The sequence below is a fragment of the Orbicella franksi genome, chromosome 11, assembly GCF_964199315.1.
Source record: "Orbicella franksi chromosome 11, jaOrbFran1.1, whole genome shotgun sequence".
NCBI lineage: Eukaryota > Metazoa > Cnidaria > Anthozoa > Scleractinia > Merulinidae > Orbicella > Orbicella franksi.
Genome location: NC_138155.1, coordinates 23398739 through 23426023, shown reverse-complemented (window position 1 = coordinate 23426023; position 27285 = coordinate 23398739). Strand labels below are relative to the sequence as shown.

At 38.0% G+C, this 27285-nt stretch overlaps 1 protein-coding gene across 7 annotated transcripts; it reads right to left on the bottom strand.

The window, feature by feature from the left end:
* Positions 1-632: 632 nt before the first annotated feature.
* LOC145502689 (sonic hedgehog protein-like) lies at positions 633-25849 on the bottom strand. Of its 7 annotated transcripts, none has more exons than XM_081482043.1 (6): positions 25411-25849; positions 24197-24235; positions 7788-7948; positions 7079-7481; positions 5804-6077; positions 633-5258 (listed from the first exon to the last, which is right to left on the bottom strand). In XM_081482043.1, exons 4-6 carry the CDS (start codon positions 7394-7396, stop codon positions 4624-4626), a joined length of 1227 nt encoding a protein of 408 aa, XP_081338169.1. In that variant the 5' UTR covers positions 7397-7481; positions 7788-7948; positions 24197-24235; positions 25411-25849; the 3' UTR covers positions 633-4623. The 7 variants fall into 7 exon arrangements, with proteins under 7 accessions (XP_081338169.1, XP_081338166.1, XP_081338162.1 ...); XM_081482040.1 differs by lacking the exons at positions 24197-24235; positions 25411-25849 and adding exons at positions 16157-16238; positions 16340-19731; XM_081482036.1 differs by lacking the exons at positions 24197-24235; positions 25411-25849 and adding an exon at positions 22968-23214.
* Between the last annotated feature and the right edge of the window lie 1436 nt (positions 25850-27285).

Sequence of the window (27285 nt, the reverse complement as noted above, 5' to 3'; positions counted from 1 at the left end):
CCTTTGTACCCGCGCGCCAGTCGGGTTCATTGAAAATTTGTGAAGTTTTAAAGTCGCATAACGTTCAGTTTCCTTTCTTTACGGTTCTTGAGAATGATTATCCAAAAATATTTCCTAATCTCCCTCGAAACATTAGAGAAGCTAGAAACTGCAGCATTAATTGCGGCACTCTAATCAACAATTAGATTATGAGCTCGAGATTTCTATCACGCATAGCAATCGAGAGAGAATGATCTAATTGTTTTAGTATAAATCTACTAGACGTTCAAAACTTGATCTAAATCCTCTTCCCAGACACCTCGAAAAAACAAAAGCTACTCACTGTCTACAACAGAATCAATAGTAAGTAGCGTAACCAATCAGAGAACGGCATTTGTGATAGAACGCAAGTAGATTTATGCTAATGGTTGACAAGAATATACGAGTAGCTCAGCCAATCAGATTCCAGTGTTTGCATTAGTATACTAATAGAATTCAACTAAAACTCGATAGGAACACGCAAAATGTATTTTTTCATATTTCTTCAGTGAAACCCGCCTAGACGAACATAGTGATCGATATAACAATTACGGGTCTGTAGCAGGGTAATTGCTATAAACTGATTATTTCCTTAGAACTTACCGGGAGAAATCTAGGTTCTTATAAGAGGTTTAATCATCAACTAGATTTTAATCTTCTCTCAGTATAGTACAAAATAATCTAAAATCAAAGTTTTCCTGTAGTAATTCCTCTTTTTTTTTGCTATCTTTAATACAATACAACACAGTGTAAACACATACTCATGAACTAAGCTCCAGTTAATCTGCACAGATGGTCAGCAACTCTACCAGATCAGCTACAAACTGTCTTCGAACCTTTGCCACGAATCTTCCCTCCTGCTAAGATTAGAAGCTACTCAGCTCTAAAAAAAATTCAAAGTAATTTTAAACTAGGTTTGGGCGTAAAAATTGCATTAGAGATCGAGTAAAATCACACAATTTGTCAATCTTGTCAAAAGAATAACTAAATTTCTAAACGCCTTTCCCACGGAGTTTTATTTTTTTTCTCTTTTCTTTCGGCTTTTTAAACCATTAGGCCTGTTAGTAAATGGCGGTATCCTTTAAAATAGCGCAACCTTTACTCTTTGAGAAGCTATAAGCAATCTCATTAATAAATCTTGTCATAAAGATCTCCAAAACTTAAAGAAGCTACCTCACGGTTTGCCCACCTTGAAAAGTTTAGCTTAAATTTTTCAAGTCCGTGTTAATCTTCTCCACCTTTAACCATCCTTGTTCCTTTATGATTTATTTTTATCTCTTAGAAGGCTATCATTTTCAGGATTCCTTTAATTACGCAATTTTGATCGCGGCCAAAATAACTCAAAATGCCGTGAATGAACTTCTTCAATTAACAATATATATGGCCGCTGAACAAAAGCTATCCCATCCGCCTTCGACACAATCTGCCTGACATTGATCAGCGTCAAAATCTCCTTACAATATCAATACAAAGGGAAGTATGCAAGTTCTGAGAATAAACAAATTGATCACTGATAGAACGATTATTATCACAGAAACACCCTTTGGTAACTGCCTGGTTGAAAGAAACCAGAAATCTAACTTCTTATCCAGGCTCTCACGGTTTTAAGGTCAAAGATGTGAGAAAATAATGTGTTCCAGTTGATGAATATCTTTATTCTCATCGCCTGTCTACTTGAAAATGTATTGATTTTGTTGGAAGAAATCTACTATTGATCACTATACAAATTACACAGTATACAGTACTGAAGAGATGGGAATAAATAGTATCTAGATAGTATGTACAAAGCTAGGTATCAAGAAAACGATAGGTTATTATAATTGACGTTGGATAACTCTATACCTTCAAGAAACTAGAATTTAAAATATATGTATCATCTATCTCTCGGTATTCTCTTGATTGTTTACAAAAAACACTGAACTTCTCATATTCCAGTACTGTTTCTTATATTCTCTTGGACCAACAGTTAGGTTCTTTTCACAGTCAAATTGCATTAAAATTTTAAACAGTATAATAGTTAAAACTGTAAATTCTTTTGTACAAACTTAATATCCTTAATTCATAGCAATATAATATTGAATAAAATTTTTCAAACATGTTTAAAGGTAGACATATTAAAATTGAACCAGGTAATTAATTACAGTTCACGAGATTGATGTAAACCGGTTGCCACCACCCTAATCCTCCTAAAAACCTGTTTTCGAGTTTCATGTTGTGTTTCGTTGCACTTACGCTTATGGTAAGAGCAAAAATTTTTAATTATATTAGGATCTGTGTCACTGCAGTCAGATATTTTAAGCTCGAAGAAACGTTCGTCATCCAGAGGAAGTTCTTGGTAATTTATCTCTTTCAAACAAATTGGATGGAACTTGCAATGAAATTCCTTATGACGCGGTTTTTTTTTTATCAGAAAACACATTTTTCCGTTGAGATATTCGAAATGGGATTTATGCAAAACATCTTAATAAGTTCCGCCGGTAGACCGTTTATTTTGGTTCCGCTTGTTCCTGCGAAGATAACACCCCATTAATACTTCCATCCTTTACAGTACGATCAGAATTTTCGGGAAAAAACTGAAACAATTTTCTGTTACCCTACCGAAAAATATAGTTTCAAAATGAAAATATTTTCTCCACAAGTACTTAGTCGAGGGTTTGCTTCATATTTCCTCAAAGCCTGAAGCGAAAAGAAAGGGTTTCTTAGGCTATTAAATCTTCGTTTATGAAACTATATTTAAGTTCTGGATTCTCTGACACTAAAACACTTTGTTGGGTGTGGCATACATGGGTGATTTTCAAGAAAGAACAGCCAAAATCCAACCAATCGGAAAGGACATCTGTTTCTTGGCCAATCAGGAACAACATTAACTCACCACCGGTTGCAAATTTCCCGCGCTTAGCGCCAGTTGTATGTTTTCTCGCGCTTGCCAGCCGCGCATAAATTTTCCCGAGCGTTCCACCCGGTAAAACATGTTCCTGTTTTGAACTGGCTTATCGCGCGAAACTTTGCCGAACGACCATCAAAATAAGCAGTTTAATATGCGTGATTATTGCTGAATTTATGAGCCGATAGGTTTGGTTTTGAATTCCTTGAATTTTGAATGCTTTGCAGCTGTATGCCTCATGTGGGAGTGAAATAAAATGCCAAGAATTTCTATGCTTCGCGGAAAGGAATGTAGCCGTATAAAATCTCTGAAAGATTTGTGGTTAAGCAGGAATTTCCACGTTATTTCCCGCAAATGGGTTATATCTAAGCAGTGTCAGATCGATATCAGAGAATATTATTGCTAATTGCTTACATTTAATAAGTTTATTTAACGCGGCCCGGTATAGTCGGAGGATTATCATTGATATTGGAACTTCAAAACATGCAATCAGGATCAAAGACATTACCTCGCGGTGAGATAAAAAACAAAACCGTGAAATATTTCGCTAGGAACAACATATTTAACATTTGTGCTTGATATTCTGATTAATCCTACTAAGCTTTCAAAGCATTTTTTCTCACGCTCGGATTGCTTCAATCGAATACCGCCGATTCATTATCAATCATTTTATTAACAATCTTTTTTTCTCAGAAATGGTGTTTAATCTAACAAACCGCCTTAAGGTTGTCCAGCTTTGTGTGGTTTCTGAAAATATGTTATTTTGTACTTGAAATGTCATTCTGTAGAACATTCACTGATAAATCATTTTAATCGTTATGCGTTTTTTTTTAAATTTAGCTTCTGTATTTTGATAAGCCATCCATCACTCTGACTGAAAAGAAAAAACGATGTCTTTTGGTCTTGAAAGAACCATTTTTTCCCTCCACATTTTGACATATGAATTTTGTGACAGCTACCCAAATAGTTCACCAGTAGCACAAAAGCATTTCTACTTAATTGTTCTTTGCAAAAAGCATTAAACAAAAGCCAACTATGTCAGGAGAGTTTATGGTTCGTTAATTGCAGCCTACGCCTTCTCTATAGCTAATTTCTGGGTTCTGCTTGTTCTAAATGATTTTTCTCCGACTGTTAAAAAAAGCCTGGAATGGTTTTTGTGTGAGTTTGTGAGCGAATATAAAGATTCTCCAATATAACGGCTTGGAATGTTTTCATGACGGCACACTTTGTGTATGTCACACGCGAGCGTCCCGCTGCGTTCCCGGCACTAGCGTGGTTCACTAACGTAACAAGGTGATAAGTGGCACTCGTAGGGTGCCAGTTAGAGACCATAATTAGCCTAATTAACATTGTATTTATCAGTCATATTCAATAAAATCTCTTAATTAATACCTGAGTTGAAAGCCAAGAAATTGATTCTGGCGTTCTTACGAGCTCTGTGCTAAACAAGTCTTGTATCGTCGATTTGACATTACCCATTGTCTAGTGAGGTTTGTACATCTTTGAAAATGCAACAGCATTTTGATCAGTGATCGCTGTTTTTGTCATTTATATAAGTACTGCCAAACATGTAAATTATACTTGAAGTAGGTATAAAATTAATCGCAGTTCTGTAAACTGACGCGACACATGTACAGTACGGTCGTCCTAACAAATCCATGGAGCCCGCCTTTATTAAGAACACGGGTATGCAACTACCATTGGAGCAGCATCTGGAAGTTTTATAATCTATCCTCAGTGACATAGTTCCAACTTGTGTAAATTTTATACAGAGCTTGTGCATACCAATGCACACCCGAGCTATTATGGGCTGCAATGCCCGGGAACAACCATTCTGCAAACCTCAGTGGCGCAAAGCTCCAATGAGCCACTCTCTGATCTGAAATTATAGCGTAACATGAGCAAAGGACGTTATTAACTACGATGTTTCCAGTTTCCGTGAGCGGGGCATACGCGCCCTTGCCTCGGCTCCACTCAATGCCAACCACGCGTCCAGCTGTGAATTTCTCCAAAGCAGTACCGTGTCTAACATAAACAAAATCTCCAACCTTCAGGTCTCGTGCGAAGACGGCCGTCTCCCGCTGCGCTTGTTTGTTTAGTTGATAGATCAGATGAGATTCCGTAATTGCCACTTCGGCCGCCGGAGTCTTTGTTCGGATGGTAATAAATGTATTAGAACTGTTAGGCTTGATGTCGAGAAACGTCACTACTCTACTGTAAATAATGCGCCCTGTTACATCCATTCCTGCCACCTTGTCTCCCACTTGCAATTCTTTCATGCTTTTTGTCCGCCCACCTTCTAGGCGAACAGTAGCGTCCTCAGGGAAGCAGCTCATACCTTCCTCTGCGTCTTTTTCTAGAAAAAGATCAAGGAAAAAATATTTTTAAAGAATTCCAACGAAGCTTCATTTCTCAAATTTTATACGTTTTCTAGAGTTTTCTACAGACAGATAGTTAGGTTGCTTAGAGACACCTGGGCCCTTTGGCACATAAGGCCATTTGCAAATAATTGCACAGCCTCTAACCAACCTTCTCGGAAGAAGGAAAGAAATTCTAATAATGCAATAGTAACTGATTTTAGAGTGCGCCGACGCAATATTATTGGCGTATTCAGTTATAAACTTGTTAGAAGCAATGATGTGTAGTCAGTGCTATTTCAATAGCATTCCCTGATCAGTCATTTACGCAGCTCTTTCTTTTTCTTGCTGACCAATAGTTAGACATTTTCCAACTAGAATGTGTAATTTTTAAGATGGAGACAACTTCTTCTGAAAAGGTCAATTTTGCAGAGTCAACCTTGTTACAGAATGTTACAAAGGCGACATAGCTCTTGTATGATCACGAATTCGAAGAAAAGAACGTTAAGACTGATTTCTGCGAAGATTAATCATTGGAAATTACCCGCCGTTTTAACAGAAGCGTGGATGTAGCCTTTGGTTGCATATAACACCCAGTCAAATCCAGCGTTGATGGCCAGCCTGCCTAGGAAAGGATATTTATCCTTGTCTCTATCTTCTGTAGCAATGTCCACAGCGCGTCCCTCGTGGTGCAAGGAATGGATTCCATGGTGATGTCTTGGTCTTCTGTCCAGGTCGTAAGCCTCAATAACTCGTAATCTTACTCCCCATTTTTTCTTCACGAGGGAAGCAAGGATGTCGAGTTTTTTCTTACAGTTCTGTAAAATTAAAAAAGCGAAATGTCACCCGAGAGAAACCAGACGGTAGTCACAAAGTCACTTTGCCAATGTGTATTAAACTCAATTCAACTTCATGCAACTAGTGTACCAAACCCGTAACGAATGAATTGCTCTCTCTATTTTTTCCCAATAAAATTTGTCCCTGCAACATGTTACATGAAATTCTCCTGGGTTGAATTCGTGCTTCATGAAGCAGGGACAAGATGACCTCAGTTTTCGATGTCGCATCATGTGCACTGCTCTTGCAAACTGTTCCTGGTACAACATAGAAATGAAGCAATATCTCAGTGTCTCGTGCGCAACACTGACCCTGCAACATGCGTCCTTGCGTACACACGAAGGGACTTGTCCCCTATTTACGTTCTTCATATAACAGGGATTTTTTGGCCTTATGGACTTGCAGCTTGCGGCTTGTTTCGGCTGCGGACTTTTGGCATCGTCGCTATGGCTGGCGTTTTTGGTTAAAAGGGAGGCAATGCTTCGACGAATATGCAATATTCTAGACTCGTACACAACCTTACAAACGCTGTGATTTAGACCAAGCTTGACAGCAAAGACACGCCTCGCTAAGCAAACCGAACCGGCAAAACACGAACAGGAAACACGGCGCTAAGACAGGGCATGTAACTTGTAAAGGAATAACCACTGCTTCACAAAAACAAATCTACACAATGCTTTAGCTAGGTGTGATTCGATGTTAAGCATGAAATATTAAATTCTCCCGACAGATTGCCATTCATTTCATGATGTTTTAGTAATGAGAATATACAGGAGCTTAGTGTTCACAAAACGTACGAATCTGGTCTATCCATGCATGCAAGTTCGAAGTTAGCTAAACGTTTCTAACAAGTCAGCAGCAAAAATTCAGGGTAACGTGAAAACAATTCTACTTGGCTGACGAAGTTCTTTATTCTCATAACTTGCTTACTTGTCAATGCACAGATATTATAAGAACAAAATAGATTTTGGTCAGATGTTACCTTGGTCATTCTCCGGTTATCATCGTTGTTGTCGGTTTTTTTGAACACAATATCGGGATTATAGTTTTTCTCCAAGTCTTCGTAAGCCTCGCTTCCTCTTTCCACTGGCCCTACGTAATCTCCACTTGCTTGGATCGACACTTCGTCTACATCAGGAATTCTCTGTTTAAACTTCATTGGAGTCTTGCGAGTCGGGCGAGGTACAGGCCCGGGACCACAAGCCATAAGACATCCACAAACACAATTGACAATAACGAGAGCAAAGTAGACCTTTGAAATGCGAAGCAGCGGACACTGCAAAGACGGGGTTTTACTCATTCTTCTTGCTTCTTAGTTCGTTGTTATAGAAACGGCTGTTCAGTAACTGCTAGTGTTTTTTGGATTCACGGACTTGCTGATCACTCTAATAAGGAAAAGAAAACAATATAAATGGCGTATTATTCATCAACATTTCTGGAGTACGCACAGAACGCTGCGTAGCAACGCCAGTCTAGGCATGTTGTGTGCAAACAGGAACTGTGTTCGTGTTATAAGAATTCAAGAACAATGCACAACAATAAAACAAGGTACCTAGACAGAAGGAGAACGTTAAGCAGCTAGTTCAAAAGCCGCCGACCTGTCCACCACAAACTGCGGCAGACGAAACATTTCTAGCGCTAACTGCTCTTTACTGAAATCCTCAAAGTCACTTCACTTACAAGATACTTACCAAAAGTATTGATCAAACGTTCTTCGCATCATAAAAGTGATCAGGTAGTTTTCGCATCTAAATCATGTATAGTAGCCCTCAGGCCTCGTTCTAACATCTCTGGTCTCCTGCTGGTAAAGTTGTCTTGATCAGGGATAAAATCCGTAACCGCTTAACTCCTCCTTCATCGGGAAATAAAATAGAAAACACAGCTATTGTCAAGTCAATAAGGGCACGCACTATGACTGAGAACAAAGCTTTGTTGCTTTTTAATCACCAGTTTTGTTAATTTGCCGGCAAAGGTACGAATCTTGGTTTTGCTAAATGGTTTTCATGTTTAATTAGCGGGAGTTTACATTCGTGACTCGAGGAGAATCAATTAATAAGCCCTCCATAGATAAGTCATAAGAGATCGAACGAACTTTTAACTGAATCAAACGTAAACCATCTTTTTTAAGTCAAAAGGCGACCCACTTCAATTCTAGACGGATCAGAACTACTCAAGATTTGTCAAGTTCTCGAAGATGGAATGTAATCAAATTAACAGCAATTGCTACACAACCAGACATCTTTTTTGGTACTTCTTGTTAATCGGATTGCGCAAGATAGAGGCGGGTTCATTTACTGGAACGTAGCTGATTCCAGCATTTCATTTCTAATCCAGCATATGTTGCCAGGATCTGATACGATTCATCCGCTTTAAGATTTAAGATACCTTTTCGACTGATAAGAAACGGATAAAGAATTTTGAAACTGCTCTGCAAATGTCTTAAATACTTTTTTTCAAACACTGTAAGCTCTCCAATGCCGGCTTCCCGCAAGCTTAGACTAAACATTGACCTTCGCTTTGGCAAAAAGTGAGCTTAAACATTATAGCATTACGCTGAAAACGAACAAAGTACAAAAAAGCCTTAATTTTTATAGGAAGGAAATGCTTTGATTAAATGCAAGGTCAGTAATGCAAGGATTCGTGGCTAAACCCAACAAGAAGTTAGTAAAAGAGTTATCATGAAAAACATGTTTAGAATTTCCTTTTCTTTGTCAGAGAACAGTTACTCATAGATAACGCGCATCGTATACAAGTTATTTACGTCTTGAAATGGCTCCCTTACAAAAATAGTACTGAGCCCAGTGGGATAGAAATCTATTTTTATTTCCCGAATTTAGATGTCTTTCAACCCTTGTGACATCTCGCCATTGCTATAGACAATGCAATGTCCTTATTGCTAGAAATTCTTTTTCTTTTTCTTCGCATCCACACTCACATTTTCACATCCTTTTTGATAGAAAAACCGGAAACCGCAGCTTAGGATTACCTATATCATACCAAGGGCCCTTAGACAAATCCTTTCGCCGGAAAGCTTCAACCGTAACGCTGGAAAAGAAAAAATCTCAGAAAAAAGCCGGAAAATTTCTTATAAATTCTCGGAAAATTCCTTATAAACCTGACAGCTGTTTTCGAAAGTCTTTTGCTTGTCCGTTTTCTGTGCTCGCTGAATACAGCAAAAATACACGTTCAAGAACTGTAGTAATTTCAATTCGTTTTAATTCTAGATAAAAGTCATATTTCTCATGTGTTGTTTTGACTTAAAAATCGGAACACAGCAATTTCGAAGTCGAAACTATTTGTCAAATCTCCGGCCAGACTGATAGTTATCAAATCCGAAGTTATTTTTTAAAATCCGCAAATGCTGTTTTCAAGTCCAATTATTTAGTTTTTAATCATGCCGGGTTTGAGAAGCTAACCCAGGATTAGCGAGAATTTCGATTTTAGTTGTATAACTTCTCAGCGAGGTTTTCTGTTTACATTGTTTGTACTCCAGTTTTGAGTGTTCATAATTTCAAACTAAACAACCTAGACAGAAAAAAATACAAGAAAGGTTAATACTTCGCTTAACTTAAGCTTGGGTTAGCGTTAACCGGCTTTCGAACAACCCAGCCCACGAGTTAAGAACCAAAATGATTTATTCAGGCGAACTATTCGTTTTTCTTAATGGTTGATTTACGGATTTAGAACTGCCCTGACTATTTGACGCGAATTTCAATAATTTAGCTCTGATAGTGTAGTTTCCGTTTTCGTGCCGAAGGAAAACCCGAAAAATGTGTATCGCTGCTTAGCTTCAAAAAAACAAAAAAACACTTTAACCATTTAATAATCTTGTAATGGCCATTCTCTTTATATTCATTCCGCTAAGACAAATAGAGATAAATGATTGGAAATAACAACCCTTTGAATTGGCAATCCTTGGAATTAACACCCTGGATTTCAACATAATATTGAAGATTTTAGACGACCGTGTCCGTATTAAAAGAAATTTTTGGATTTGTAAGAGATATTTCCGCCGGTTTCAAAACTATGACAGATAAGAATTAACCTTTCCTGGCTTCCATAATTGTCTTGCGCTTTGTCATGACAATTTAACAACCTTTTCTTCAAAAGGCTCTTTAAATGCAGCGGTTACCTAACGTTACTATTAAAGTTCATCCTATGACATAACACAAACGCACATATATACCATATTTATACCACGCCACATGTACAGAACATACAGCCGTTGTATACACGACATCGTGCGTGTCACGTTAATTGTGTTGCCACTGTATTTTCTAAGGCATGGTGTAAAATAATTATGTAAAACGTTTTCGTGATATTGCATGTAATATCACACTTGTCACATGTACTAGTGACTCGTGGGATATTTAACAATTAGACTTCGAGCCCTCGTTTCGTATGAACGAATAGCCAGTGAAGCGTAACGGAGTTGACTATCCCATATAAAAAACGAAGGCGAGTGGTCTAAATATTTTAGTAGACACTCAAAAGATTACAACACAAAACCTTCTATTCAGTTTTGTGTATTTTGAAGCCTAAAATTAAGTATAATTTTCAGTTTCAAGATCAGCGCGTGCGATAGTTGTCTATCAGCGAATATAAAACGATGAGAGACCCAATCAGATTCGCGGATTTCCAGTCGAACACAGCTGGGTGGCTACTAACTCATGGTATACCACGAGAAAACGTTGTATAACGATCTATAACTAGTATATCTATTAATTCATGGCATGGGTCACATTTAACAATCCTAATAACGAACCAAATTCTGCACACAAACCCCGTTTTTCGTTACACCAAGATAACGTTATGCAACTGTTTGACCGCCAATTACTGAAGTCTTGAAAAAGGCTATTAACTTGAAAAATAAATTATAGTTAAATTTATTATTATTTGTAATTTTCTCTCCGCAACGTTTTTAGCTTCCTATTTATAGTGCAGCAATGTTAAAGTTGTTAATTATAGTAACTTATGTTGGTTACGAGATGCATTTAAACAGACAGACCAACATTATTTTACTGTGACTGCTTCAATACTGTTTGTTATGCTGCCGGTGCTAGGTTTTTCTAACTTTTAAGCCTGTGGATAAAAGTTGTTAATTATAGTAACTTATGTTGGTTACGAGATGCATTTATACCGACAGACCAACATTATTTTATTGTGACTAGGTCTTATTCAAATGAATATTGAGCGGAACTTCAATGCTGTTTGTTATGCTGCCGGCACTAGATTTTTCTAACTTTGAAGTTTGTAGATGAAACCCTAATGTGCGACCATTCTAATGAAAGCTATTTAGCAGTACTTCGATGTGGTACTGTTTATTATGCTGTACAAGATGGTTCTAACTTTTAAGTCTGTGGATGAAACCCTAGTATGTGACCATTCAAATGAAAGCTATTGAGCAGTACTTTCATGTGGTACTGTTTATTATGCTGTACAAGATGGTTCTAACTTTTAAGTCTGTGGATGAAACCCTAGTGTGTGACCATTCAAATGAAAGCTATTGAGCAGTACTTTCATGTGGTACTGTCTATTATGCAGTACAAGGTGGTTCTAACTTTGAGTCTATGGATGAAACCCTAGTGTGTGACCATTCAAATGAAAGCTGTTGAGCAGTACTTTCATGTGGTACTTTTAATGTTGTACAAAGTGGTTCTAATTTTAAGTCTGTGCATGAAGCCCTAGTGTATAACCATTCAAATGCTATTGAGCAAAACTTTCATCTGATACTGTTTGTTAGCTCAGCTATGCTTTGTTCTTAAATATTCAACTCTGTGGATGGGAAACTAAACTAGTGAGTTAAATCGTATTTTGCACAGCCATTGCCATAGTTAATCTATTTAGGTGCAGTTGCGATGTTGAATACATAAAATTAAAACATGGAGAGTTAAGTGACTCCCACATGCTGTTTTCGCCTTATCGTAATTTCTACTGCCTTTGAGCGACGCATCTATCTACTGTGACGTTTTCAATTCGATCATTCAAAGGATGAAAACACGCTATTATCAAATCATTAAACTAGGTACACAAAGGACATTTGAATAAACTTACTCTAAAACGAATTTCTGCCCTGTTGAAATGACGTGACCGGAAGATTTCTGAGTACAAACTAAATCACTCTTTAACCCACAGCCTTGGAAACTGGCAATGCTATCAATTCTGTTCCAAATGGGCACACCCCCTCGAGTTTAAGGGCTCGGAATCTGATACTTTTGAACTTAACAAACAGTTCCTTAAAAGGCTTAATTTCCAACGGACACGCGAAAAACACATTAATCTCGGTTATATTAGGCCGGCTGTCCCAATTGGTTTAGTAGTTGAAGACGTCTAATTGCCACCAATCAAGTAGGATCTCAAAAAAATATGCTCATTACCAAAATAGTACGCCGGCATTTAACTTCTACTTGACTGATCGTCACGTCAGAATTTCTAGACAGCTTTCATGGTCGTGAGTTTTTAATCCTGGAAAGTGGCTTCCAGAATTGCATTAATTTTAGTGGATTATTGTAAGGGTAGCATCAAAGTATTTGAAAATGTGTCAAATCTTTGGAATGTTCGGGCCGCGTTACAAAGTCCGAAAGTGAGTACAATATCTGCAGCTCTCCTATGTCCAGACAAACACTCGTAATCGATTCGTTGTCTCATTATTTAGCCAATGTTGCATGAAAACATCTTAGGCACGCCAGTCAAGCATGTTTTGAACAAATGAATAAATGGATAAGACAGAGATCCTTTAATTTTGATAGCACATTTTGTCAACGCAATATCCTTCCTTCAAATCAAACCGATGTAACTCGATTGCTATATCATAACCTTATTATTTGTTCACGATAATCATTACAGTTTTAGTTTTAGTTTACAAAGGCTTTTGCTACTCTGTATGTCTTTATGGTAAGTAAAGCTAGTTGCTGTCGTTGCTGTAATATACTCTTAGCCTTTTTCAAAAACCACCAATTGTGTGCACTTGTACTCAGAGAACGAAAGAAAACCAAGGACCACAAAAACGCCATTAATGACCCCTACTCAACGTTTGTACTTCACGTGCACGACTGAAGGAAACTGTCGGGAATACATAAAAGGCAATTTGTCTAAACAATATGTAAAGGTTAACCTTGATTTTGAGAAGATTATGGCAAAAAAAGTTAAAACCAACATTCCTTGCATTAACACGACCGGTGAAGTGTTTGGTTATCAAACATAGAAGAGAAGAAGAAGGTGTTTAAATCCTTAAAAAATGCCGGATTTGACCTAAAAAAAAGCTACAAAATGATGTAAAATTAAATTAAATTTTCAGCAACGTTATGTCTGCCTTCGTCAGAGTATAAAATGACTACATGAATAAGGTGTTTCGTTCAATATGAACAGCGTTATAGATATGACAGTTCCGCCAACTCTTCACTTCACCTTGGCAAATAAGAAATCTACTCTGATTGAATACGGAAAGAAGGCAGTCTAGCTGAAATACTGAAAACGTGGGAGAATTTTAAGATTGCTAAATTTTAAGACTTGTTCCTGGCAGTTATACGGTTCGATTGAAAAATGAGACCCTCGTCTAAGATACTATACCGTAGCGAAATTTAGTGAACTGAAAATGTTCCAACTTTTTCGATATTCAACCTGTAACCTCCTAGTAATACCGAGTTTGACCTTCTTTCGTAATCTTGATAAACATTTCTGTTTACTAGATGCCAGTTCTCCAGTTTTCTGTTACACTCAAACCTACAGTGTTATCAAACCTTGTCGTTCCAACTTTTTTTAAGTCTGTGAATCAGTTCCACTTTGAAGTTTTACTATTCAAATGAAACCTATCGAGTAGTACCTTTATGCGATACGGTTTGTTTTCAACATTTCGCGAAATGCAATTTGAGATTGTTTAAGCTGATAAATTGGCCCAAGAGCTAAATAGTTACACTCCACATAACTATTTCAACCTCTCGGACAGGTTTGCTCCCTGTAAGCATGCTAATAATTTCCGTTTCATTCTCTATTCCACTTGAATCCTTGAACTTTTTGGCTTAATGTGATAAGAATGGGTTTAGGAATAAATTTCATTTTGGTAATATTGGTTTTCGGGAAAGCTCCTCTTGCCTCAGTCCTCGAAACGGGCTTGAAGACCTTTGAAGGAGTATTTTGCTAGTCTAGGGGTCTGCTCTTAGCTACACAAAAATGTTCGTTCGTGTTTGATAAGGATACCATTCGGTGAAGAAGCCACTTGGAATCTAGAGCACTGAATCCCCGATGACCACGACGGTTGCACGAGTTTTCACGAGACTACAGGATGTTTACAAAGGTTGCGCGAGTTTTCACGAGGACTACCCTATTTTCCACGATGTTTTACGACGGTTTCAAGAAGTCCTTCGATGGCTCACGATAGTTCCATGTCGGTTGCACGAGTTTTCACGAAGGCCATCGTATTTTCCACAATGTTCCACGGATTTTTCCTAGCCAATTTGGTTCAAACAACAAACACTAGTATGTAAACAGTTGTAAGGAATGCAAGGCAAATAAAGACTTATTTCATAAGTTCTTAGGTGGCGACAGTCACAGAATATTTCGCATTTTCCAGGACAGGTAAACAGAGTCCTTTGACTTTACACGAAGTTCAACAAGCGTGTCAAAAAAACGCTTAATAAAGTCACCAAAAATAACTTATTCTAAAAGTTAAGGACTATTTATATCAGTGTAACTTGTGTTTAAACGGAATCCTCTTCTCACAATGATAAACAGAAGGAAAAAATAGAACTTTTAATTAAATTATTACTTTTTTTTCATGAAAAGGACACCAGCTCTCCCTCCCCGTGATGTTTCTCGTTTTCAACTGATAACTGCACAGTTGCAATTCAATTAGTATAATCCGATAATTGAATGCTTCCCAGCAACTATTTTAAGGTTGATCCTTTGATCTCGAGAGTAGAAAGCAGAGCAGTAGTTTGATGCATTTTACTACACTGGCAATAAGCTGAAATGCTTAGTTTCATGCATTCAGATAATCGCCGTTATCAAGTAACGTATGGTAGATAGCTGTTTGACTAAGTGGGGAATTTCTTCGCCGAATTTCAAATCTTGTTTGAACTGTTCGTTAGTTGGAGTTGGTTTGCGAGAAACTGCCACAAGTGTACGACTACTGAGAACTTCAATACTAAAGTAAACAGTTCAGGGGGTGTGTCGTTTCAAGAAACTGAGATTCAACAGAAATCACGACAAAACGTACCGAGTACTATTAAGATCTAAGAACTGGCTGTTTAAGGTGATCAGCGACCTTATTTTTGTTTGCCTATTTGTTGATGTGTAATATGCTGGTATATTGATGTCGGTGTGTAAAAATAAGAGAGGAAAAAGAACAAAAACCCTAGGAATCTCAAGGTTGTATCCGTTTGCTGTTCTGGTAACATTTCATTTACTCTTCTATATAATAAGGTTATCTTTCGGCTGACAGCCTGTGCTTATCTTAATTTCTTCTCAGTTCCTTTTTACTATCTGTAACTAATTAAACCATGGAATGAAAAAAAAAAGTAAAATAAAACTTTTCATCGGTGTTGTTGTAAAATGAAGAAGACAAAGCACAGAGACTGTAATTACGTCACCTCGAAAAAATTCCGAAAATGAATTTTTCAAGTTCGTCAGCGGCGGCGCCGGAGAAATTTGAAAACGTTGTTTTCACTCTGAAAACGCATCAATGATTTTCCCTCCCCACTACGCCGGAGAAGTTTGAAAACGCAACAATCAGCGATCATTTTGGATTTGAGTTTGAGGAATACAAAGCCAGGGAAATCACGTGATTATGGTGACGCCATCGTGTATTCAAAACGTTTTCCGTCCACACTAAAATACAAAGGAGGCGTTTTCAAATTCCTCCATTTTGAAGAGTGTTTTCGAAAAGCTCCGTTTTGGTGACGGATTAGTGTGGACGGTAGGCCTAACCGTAGAAATAAAGCTGCGTTTTCAGATTTCTCCAGCGTAGAGCGGACTGGGTCTAACTGGCTCCTCCATTGATGTCTACCCTTGTTTCTTCACTGGGTTGTGCTTACTGTATTCTTTGATGAGTAATTGAGTCTACCTTAGTTAAATATTACTTTGTTTCCTCGATGCCAAGAAGTTTTCTTCAATGCGAAAAGGACTTCAGCTTTTGCTTTTGTGAACTACATACAAAGACAAATATTAAGTTTTAAATGAACTGAGCTATTAAAGTAATTGATAAATCTCAGAGTAAACTTGAGAAAACCAGCACAATTCCATTTACCCTTGTCCCGGTTTGTTTTGAAACTCCGTCTTAATGGATGCTGCTATAACTCTCACTGAACTCATCCAGGTAAGCCCAATTAAACAATTTTCCTCTTGATCATTCGCCAGGGTGTAGATACTAGGCACTTTGAGGGTAAAGTGTTCAATTTTTCAGCTTTTAAAATCATGTTGGATAAGCACAATGCTTGAACTTTCGACGTGCAGTGCGCGCGGCATGCATAGCTTGAAGTTCGTGTTATTAGAGGAATAGAGCGGTTTTCAATTGTGTCGTAACACGAAAGTAATCGCTCTAGCCAATCACAAAGGGCACAGACAGTAATGTGAACCAATCAAAGCTCGAAGTAATTACACGCAAAGGACGTGAAGCGCAGGAAACTGCATGCAAACGAGTCATGATTGGGTTTAGCTTTACTTCTGATTGGACGAAAAAGTGGCGCGAGGGTTTTAAGCCAATCGTGTAGCGCAGTGACGAAAAACCAAATTACTTTTCGACAATCAAATGAAAATATACCATGCAAATATTCGACAGCAATCTGTTTTATTTCGCACAAAACTACGTGTTTTCCAACACGATTTGAGGGGAAAAAAAGTTTTAATGGGATGTCAGGCCAGCTGTTATAATTAAAATTTCGTGGTCTGATTAGCATGACAGTGCCAACTTTCGTTAATTAACCCCTGACTCCAAGACTGAAATCTTACGTAAGTCTAATTCTTACATCTTTGTATGAAACCCTAGTATGTGACCACTCAATCGAAAGCTTTTAGCCAGTACTTTCATGTGGAATTATTTGTTTCATATTTGAACATAATTTTGAATTTTTTTCTCTCATGAACTTGGGCACTTATGGAAGTCCACCAGTTAGTGTGCAAAGTTTGCCGTTTTATCACGTATTCACAGTATACCTGGTAACAACTGCTGCTGAAAGTCTTTTCAAGGTTTGCAGAACAGTCTAGGCGCAAGTCTACTTTGTGTTTATTTTCGTCTTATGCGTCTTTGTTCAAACCGACTTTGCACTTTGGAACCTTTCCTAAAATCCGCTTATGCACGTGCAATGAGCATCATCGATTTTAAAACTCTTAGATTAACCGGTTTTAAAGAGCGAAACTGGTTGTGACAGGCTAGCCTTCTTAAATGCTTCAGACAAAATATTTGCAAAAGAGATCTGAGCTCTTGCTTGCAGCCAAATCGAAAAAATATGTTGAGCTTAACTGGCAGTGCTAAAAAGCTTGTAGCAGCGTTATCTCCGCCTATGCTTTGCATGCAAACAGAAACTTTCTGATTTCAACGTAGAAAATCTCCTCACTTGGCCCTAACAATTCTCATGGTACCAGATGGGAGAATTTGTTCATTAATTGCAGCAGCATTTTCCCACCGTTATCATCCTCGTGACCTACAAACTTTGTGTTTATGTTTTGACGAGAAATTTAATCCAAGACTTGCCAGCTAGAGATGAGTAAACAAAAAGATAATCGTCTCTAAATCGAAAAACAACAAGATTTAGAAACACTATCATCATAGAGTGTTTTAAGCTGATGTTGATTTAAATCCTTTAGCTCCATAGGTGCGAAAATTACGAAATAACATATTTTGTAAAATTCCTCTTAGGAAAAACTGACAACGAAGGCATTGCCAAGGAAATCTGTTCGATATCGTTCAGTTGAATGAATTAGAACTACCTCCAGAACCACCCTAAACAATGTAATAAACAGAATTACATCAAAGTAACATTTGTCTATAGGAGAATCTTTGTTTACAATGTTTGCCTCATTACCATAAGCGATACAGTTTCTGATGGAGCTACAAAGAGATTGATACTGAATTTTGAAAGGGCACAGCACGATTAACTGTCCCAAGGAATTTGAGGGCGATGTATTGAATACTTTTGATGCGACGAGGGTTTAAAAGCTCAAAATTTTAAAAAGAATGTATGAGCTCATTAGCGCTTTTGCCACACAGAAATTGTGATGTTTTTGAAAGCCAATTTCTCCTCGAATATTACACCCAAAGAGCCAAAAATTTCACCACTTACTAAGTTTCACAAGCTGTTTAAGTTTTTCTAGTAAAATCGTGTCTAGCATGATGCCTTCTATGCGCAAAGTCGTATGTTAATGAGGAAAAATGTAAACTATGACGTCAGCAAAGATTCGCCTATTTGATACCACATTACAGGACTGTTCAACAGCTTTCATATAAATGGTCACTCTAGGGTTTCATCCACAGAATTTAAAGTTAGAACCACCTTGTACAGCATAATAAACAGCGCCACACGAAAGTACTGCTCAATAGCTTTCATTTGAATGGTCACACACTAGGATTTCATCCACAGACTTAAAAGTTGGAAGCACCCGTTATGTCGTTATAACCAGAGTATTGCTTGATAACTTTCATCGAATAGTCACACACTTGAGTTTCATCAAAAAACTTAAACCTGAGGGCCACCTTAGCCACGGCTGAATAAACAGTACCAAAAAGTACTGCTCAATAGCGGTAACTTGACTTAAACTTGGTTCAATGCTCGGCTGAATAGTCATATACTAGAGTTTAATTTACAGAATTGATTGACTCTTGTTATGCAATGTTACGAGAAACCTTTATCTGGTAGTCTTCGCATCCACGATTGCGATGGCAACAGGAACATTATGAGCAAAACAATAGCTATAAACGTTTTTGACATTTATCCCACGAGTGAACGTTTATCGAAATAACTGTTTTCAGTTGACAGTTAAATGCACTTATGCGCTTGCTTCTGTTTTAATTGCCGTTAGTTGAGCTCTGCAACTGTTTCAAAAAGACTTGCATTCAGTAGAGCTCTAACAAATTAGAGCACACGTGGTATCTTACCAATCGGTAGCAAAACCGAACCCAGTGGTCATTGTCAGTCGCCCATTTTCCCGCGCTTGGCACAGGTCGCTTGTTGTTTGTTTCAGGTCTTGATTGGCCGACAGCATTTAATGGCGTTTTACCACGATTGGTCAAGATAAATAACTCTCGCTTCCTTTGGAAAACCGTTAACACCAGTGTGAAAACATTGGATTTCGGCTGGCGAAACCAGGCCATGTAAGGAGTCTTAAATTTCAAAACACTGCATCTCCAAAACAAAGCAGAGGTTTCAAACTGTAAACAGAAATCGTGAGACGACTGAGAAGATTAGCATTCCAGGCCAGTGATGTTAAGAAAACAGATCAGTAGAATAAACGTTTTAGACTTAATAAATGCGATGACGTCAATGCTCGCAAATATGGTATTAACTGGCGACACCTGGAAAATGAAAACCTGTCGTTATGTTTTGACTCTGGAGATCTACAGTTCTGTTGTTTAAACATTTTGTTAAATGTTTTTAACCGCCTTAGCGTGCCTGAAGTCTAACAGTCAAGGTTTACTAAGATTGAAAGACTGTAAGATTGAAAGACGTTTAAATTCTTAAGTTAAAGGGGCAAAAGTCAAAGGTAGCGCGAGATTTTTCAAAAAGATATATTATTTTTGCAGTAGAGGTTTAGCCAACAAAGAAACAACATGATCCGTCAGCTTCTAACAACACTATTTCATTGTTTATGAAAGACCCCATGGATAATACAAAGCCGGAGACACTGAAATCTTTGAGGGGCAAGCCATTTTTTCTAGTAGTTCTGCTTTTCGAGTGATGATCATCAGGCTAAAATTTTTGCTATCAGGAATGCTTATTTAACACAATTAAAATGAATATACTCACGTTTGGTATGTATTTCTATAAGTACGGTCTGTTATCAATTGTTGAAGGGGGAAATAAGGGATTTCTTACATAACATAACTTGCCACACCAATTGCACCCCTTTGAAAAATGTTCCTCGTCTTCATTTTTGGCAATCGCCGCGCAGCTAATAACAAAAGGCACGCAATGCGAGAGTAACAGTAAGCAAACTGCATGGATATCTTGCGTTTAGGTGTTTGAAAACTAATTGGAAATGCAGTGTCAGATCGTAAATCAAAATTAAGTGGACATTTCCGATTACAATGAAGTCATTTTCACCTCTTGGTTCAAATTGCAAGAGCAAATTCCGTCAGAGATTATTCGACAAAACGAGTTACAGTTTAAAAACGGCAATTTTGGAATCATCGAACCCGGCATGGAGACCGTAAAGAATTATGTTCAGAATTCACGGCATATCGGGTCTCTGGTGCGGTGACCTCTTTGTCGGTAGAGCCAGATAAACGACATCACTCTACGTCGGTAGCTGGTAGTGAAAAAACTGGAGAGATAAAAACATGTCAGGGTATAAATTAAATTTGAGCCAGCCAGGTCTGATAATCAATATTGGACGGCTGGATATGAAAAGGTCAGAGCGATAAAATCGTTTGATGCGCACATTGGGTTTATCATGGTTTCCACATTGTCAAGTATTTCCGTTGTTTAAGAAACTGGTCATTTCTTTATTAAACACATCTTTGATGATGTACACGGAATTGAATAAAGCGGGACGTTTCTCGGCTCCACCGAGGGACCTTTGCAGACTTTATAGAAATCAGATATAATCGTTAAGCCTGGAAGCGATTTCCACTTTTTACTCGATAAAGACGTATCTAAATCAGCTGCACAGTTTATCTCGAAAGCGCAAGAAAAATTCGCGAAATCGCACGATTAGCGATTCCTATAGAGATAAGCCCGGCAAACTCATCTAAGAACTTACTGTTTTAAACGGCTGTCGTCATTTAATCGAGGAATTTCTAGTATCTGAAAACAGTTGCCTCTACGCGTTTTGCCTGCAGAGACAAATCGCAAATCGGTCCAAATCGATAAGTCCCTGTATCACATAGGAGGTCGGTAGTTAAATCAGTTATCTGTCCCGCGCGATATCTGCTTTTTCTTCCTTTCCAGACTGCGATGAGAAAAGATTATCTGACGATCTCAGTATTCCTCAAGGTTAACTTCCCACGATGGTCAACAAGTTAAGGAAAAGAGAAACTTGGCTAATTTGTCAATACTGTGTAAATCCTTGTTAGCTGGGAAGGTTACACCAGAATCGTGCCTTACGATTTTGTGAGAGTATGCCAAAGTCGGGCACTGGCGGCTTCAGCGCCTGGCATTAGACCAAAGTAACTTATTTAACCTGTCGTGGTTTACCACGCGAGCGTTAAAAATGCAATTTCGCCAAAACAAAACATTGCGCGGAAATGTAAGCGAACGTGCTATGCTGAACGATCTTTGCATGCGAGCGTAATTTTAACTAGAAACGCAGGCCGGAACAGTGCCAGTTGAGAAACCATTGATGGAGCTTTCCGTCCAAGACGCGTGGCTGCAATTAACACATTTTAAATGCTTTTAAAAATATCGCGAAGCTGTTTGACGGCTTGCGTGAGGCTGGGCGAGTCATTCCCGTAAGTTAATTGAGGGGTAAATGATAATCCTCTTTTCAAAAAAAAAAAACCCTTTCTCGAGCGGAGAAACCGCTTCTCTTCTTTTAAGGTACATATGGAACAAATATGCAGATCTTATAGTAGGGAATTTAACCGGCTGTGCCTACTTTTGAGACGGTCACTTACGAACCACTTGAAAAATCAGGCAATCCAGATATCGTCGTCAAAAGAAGTCGGTACTGTTTGAAATTTTTCTCCGAGAAAAAATGGTTTTAATCAGACCTATCTGACAATCTCTGATATAGGCTTATAACGTAGCCGGTGAGTTGCTGTCAGTCAGCATTAGGAATGTGAGCTATTCTATCCGTGCATTACCGAGAAAATTCTGTTATGAAAAAATCTTCGAGGCACAATAACGTGCTTTTATATGCATGTTTTTTTTTTTTTTTTTTTTTTTCACAAAAAGAGAGCTCTCTCGCAAATCCTGTGCCTTAACTCGACATATTTAATCTCGTTGGGGTTTTGAGAAAAAAAAAAAAAATCAGAATTGTGGTAAATTCGATGGGCTAAAGATTTAGAATTATCATTCCCTTCGATCAGAATAATGTCTGTTCACTTGATACTCGGCGAGCCACTTATAAGTTTATCTTCGTTAGAGAATTCGCTAAGACTATTACGAAAGCGAACGGCATAAGTAATAAATATGTTATGACATACCCTTTTTCAGTGCAATTTTTTCTTATCAACCTCCAGTTTCAGTTCGAATTTTACGATACGTAGAGTAAGTTGGAGGTGAAGTGGTCTTTGCTCCCACACATTAAAGGAGTAAATGCAATAGATTATTCTTCAACTGTTCGTGCTCAGCAAAAATGCCAGCGTTTTAACGGGAAGATCTACTTTTGTGATTGCTAGCATTTAATCTATATCCGGAAATTATGTTCGTGAACACAATCCGTGGCTTTCACTGCATGATAGCCCCAAGAAAACTATTTTCCGTTTTCCCTTAATGATTGAAAGTTTGTCCACTGATTTTGTGGCTATATAGAGAACTATTTATCTGAGCTTTTCTTCTTTTCTAGCTCCGGGCACGGCCAATTCGTTGATAGCCTATGGATGTCGATAATATACATATTTCTGTCATACTTGCAGCTATCACCAGTTTATACTCAGCAAAGAGCCTTTCGTAGCCAAGTGCGACAAACCACGACCCCTTTTTTGCGCGCGTAGAAATCTTTCAGGGGATCACTGTTAGCGACACTTGAATCAAATGACGGCCTAAGGTTGTTACGCTTACCTCAAAACTCCTTATACTTCAGTTGTATTTCTCCGTCTCCGACTCGATCACTGAAGTGCTCGGCTCAAACCGTCCACGCAGAACACAGGTCAGTTTGACAGAACTAGCGATCGCGGATCTCGGCTCATAAGAGTAAATGAGATGTCAAAACACTTGATATTAAGCATGTCACTGGCGGTCCCTTTTAAACACGAGACGCAAAAGCTATTAAAATTAGCGACATTTTGAAACCTTAAGTACAGCACTCTTCATTTGCAACCTTGACAGGCGTGTGATAAATCCAGGTATAAACGAAATCAATTTCTGGTTTCCAAATAAGGTCGCGCACAATCCTGAAACCGTTCTTTTGATTGCGCTCATTTTCCCATAAACGTTTCACTGCCACAATAACAAATCGAGATTACGAGGTCAAGGCTGCTTATCTTTGTATAAAAGAGCCCCACTTTTCCGACTTGATAATTTGTTGTTTGCCTTGCAGAAAAAGTCTGCGTTAACTGCAGCTTTTAAACTCACTCAAGCTGCTTTAAGTTTATTTCCTGGTACATATTAGCTAGGAAATTGTTCTGTAAGCTTGGACGAGACTGTAAAACACTTAACTAAGGAACAGGTGCCTTCTAGAGTAGCTTCAGGCGATGTTTTTCGGAAACCCCACAAAGAAGCGAATCAGACCTTGCTCGACATGTTCCTGTGATAACATCAATAGAACGATCAGATCACTTTGATCTGATTTGCAACACGGGGAAACGCGATCGCGCCAAGTTTATATAAACAGTTGTAGCCCACATGGGCATGTGATAAACGTCATGTTTCCCTCACCTTTATCATCAGTGTAACTTTTGAGTTCACCCGAAAATGATACTGTTTTATTTGAGAACTCAGAACTTCATTCTCATTCCAAACACATGTGCGTCTTAGCACGTGTTGCAATCAAACTGATTGTTTGACCGCTTTTAAATGGCTTGGTATTTAATTAACCCATCCGGCCTTAATTATTAGCAATAATATGCACTTTTCGACTTCACGAAGCGTGACCGCTGCTTGAATATTGTTTCAAGCGCGAGCTGAACTGATACTGGAACATTAAAATAAAATTTCCGCTGGAAGTTATTCTGAGCTTGCGAACTAACATCGCAACTGATAAAAACAGGCATATTTTGGAACGAAAACACGTACCTAAAAGTTATTCAGTACAGGTATCTAGAATAAATAAATTCGTTAATTAACAGTACCCTGAATTCATGATCTTCAGTGCAGACTCTCGTAGTAGCCTGAAATAAGATTTAAATTGAGTTTGAAACATAATCTTGTACATGCTTTTCTGCGCTTTTTATTTGTTTCAAGACTAAATTAGGATCGCTCTCGTTAATTAACTCAGAATCGAAAAGCGAAGTGACATTCCAGAAAGTTTATGAAAACAAATTTGAAAATAAAATGAGGATATTAATGGAACAACGGAAATGTTTACCGGCTTTTTTTTAAACAATTAAAATTAGACTTCCTCAGGAAGCGAGCTCTTTATCCCGTTCAATGGCTTACTATTAATTGTAGGACGCTAAATTTAGCCAAGATGAGAGATTGAAATAAAATTATTTACGTTAAGGATCTGGGCGGCTCCCTGTCGTTGCAAAAATAATAATATGACTGAGACCCTTATAATTACCCAAATAACTCGCTTGAAACTTTGGCTTTTAAGCATCTTCCTTGACGACATTTTAATAATATAATGTTATGTACGTTAAAGGTCTGGGTGACTCGCTGTAGGTGCAACAATAATGATTCAAGACCCACGCAAACAAATCACTTGAAATATCGGCTTTTAAACATCTTTTCCGCAGCTTTCGTAAGTCCCTTTATTCAACTTGGCTTCTCAACGATATTCAATATCGTTGAAAAGTCAAGTTACTCACCCTGTTATAGCGTGCAACGGTAATTCGGAGAAAAGAGATTCCGTTAAGGGCAAGTTCAATGTAAGCAACGGAAAAGGTCATACCTGCCAATATGATCACTACTACATGACGTATAAACAAATTTTTCCTTAAGCTTTACTCGTGATTTAAGCCTTTTAAGGTAAATGAACTATAAAGGAGAGCTTAATTGCTTTTAATTGAAGAGTTATTTCTAATGAGTCATTGGCTTTACACACGCGAGAAAGAAAACGCCGATTTGTATTTACGAGAAAAGTTGAACGTTTACAAAATTTCGTAGAGGCAACCCTTGAAAATTTACTCCTGAGTTAGTGAAATTAAAAACACAAACCTGTAAGTCACACCTGTGCCCACGCAAACGTGCGATTTTAAGGTATTTCAGTCAACGAATGACTACGAAACAGATTAAAGGGATTACCACGACTTAACTTGTTCGAGAACTCGATTCAATGGGTGAAATTCCTCTCATAAAGCACACCGCAAATTGTAAATTACTTTATCCAAACCCCAGTACTCACCTACTAGGCTTGCCTCTCAGAAGGAAAATTTCGAATTTCGATTCTATTCGTGAGGGAATCAACTATGTCTCACGGCCTTACAAGTGTCGCAATGTTAATTGAAATTTAGAGCCAATCACAGCCAAGCATTTTAAGACTACATTGTCTTGTTTGTAGAATGCAAGCAGCACTTGTTTTGATTGGTTGATTGGTTAATGTACTAGTTCTGTGACTATTGTCGCTTTTCTCCCGTTTTCACCACTCGCATGTGACGTTGCGTCAACTGTCGGCCGCTAACAGGTTAGAAGTTTTAGATGAAGGCAATAGCGGCGCATTTCTGGGGTTACCGACTCGGAATGTTAATAGCGCAACACTCGAAAACCTTCCAAAATCTCTTCTCCAGATCTTGTGACATCTTTCGAGATCTGCTGGGCCGAAAAACCGCAAAAACGCAAGAGTGGTATATTTTCTGCTTCCTTCTCGACAAGAGATCATGGTCTCTTGTTATCGATTAACCTCTTTGCGTGCGTAGGCGGGCAGGCAGGCAAGAACATTTGCAAAAAAAAAAAACAAAACAAAAACAAAAAAAAAACAACAACATAGGCTAAATTCCAATCAAATACATGCAATCTATAAACAGTTGATGAAAACAAAGGGAAAATTACCAATCAGACCGATTGTCCGATTCTCCAAACCGACATTAAGAAAAATATAAGCGAAATAGAATGGAGATATTGTATTTTGATACTTTGGTTTGCGTTTGAAAGGGTTTTCTGACTCAAATTTATTCAACGGGTAGCAGTCTATGGCTGTCATGACAATGATATTCCTACCCTCATTTTGCCGCCAAAAGCTATTGAGCTGTAGTGATGTATTATGAGCAACCCGTGAATTTACGTGCGTCGATCGGAAATGACGAACGTCCGAAGAAATGATTTGACAAAAATAACTACGAGTTTGTACGTAACTGAATGAAACGAGGGCACCTAGCTGTTAGTGTGGGCACTGTGCAGATGTATAGTCATTTTTATAAGTACTATATTTCATCCACGCCTTGTTTCTACATGAAAGTATCGTAAATAGATTCTCAATGAGAAATTCTGTTTCACGTTTGCAGTTTCCAAAAAGAAGCTTAGTTATTCGCCCAACGTACCAAGACAGCGCCAATACAACAGTTAGAACAATGACGTTAGCAGAGGCTAGTGAAACGCTAACCGTCAGTTTTAATTAGAAACCATTCTTTGTCTTTGAAAAGAGGAAATTTGTCTTGAAAGGCTACAGACATCCAAAAATCAGTTTCGTGAGGCCGAAAAACGTCAGCAAGGTCACAATAAAATAACAAAAGAGGAACTGCTAGAATTAAGTTTTGGAGCCGCCTTATTATGGCAACGAAAATACGTCCAGAACGTTATAACAGACTTGCGTTTTTTTTAATATATATAGACAAAGTTCAGTCTTGCAATATCTGCTTAGAATCAAAAGAACGGTACGGAAGTGTATATATAATCCTCTCGAGTTCTTAACTGATACTAAATGGCGGGCCTTTAGATAGATTTTGAGGAAACTTCGGGAATTATAAAAAAATCAACTCTTGCATCATGTATCTGAAAGAAACCCTTTTCTGATAATAATCTTTTCCACATAATTTGGAACATTTCAAAGAATGCCAGTAACACCGCCTAGATGATTGAAATAGTTTCAGATGAAATGCGAGGGCAATGAAACGGCTAAAGAGAAGCAATTTTATGATCTTAGAGTCACTCAGGACGCTATGTAAATACATTGCTTTTTCGTCAGTAAGACATTTGCAAGTATATGTATTGTTTTTTTCTGGTTTGGATGTCTCCTGAACTACCGACTGTTCTTTGCCCGTTCTACAAACGTTCTATGGGTCTT

Excerpts from the sequence above, each read along its gene's own strand:
- LOC145502689 (XM_081482043.1), bottom strand. The coding sequence starts at position 7,396 with ATGAGTAAAACCCCGTCTTTGCAGTGTCCGCTGCTTCGCATTTCAAAG. Across the intron at positions 6,078-7,078 it reads ATAACCGGAGAATGACCAAG|AACTGTAAGAAAAAACTCGA; the intron begins GTAACATCTGAC and ends TTAATTTTACAG. Across the intron at positions 5,259-5,803 it reads CGCTTCTGTTAAAACGGCGG|AAAAAGACGCAGAGGAAGGT; the intron begins GTAATTTCCAAT and ends ATCTTTTTCTAG.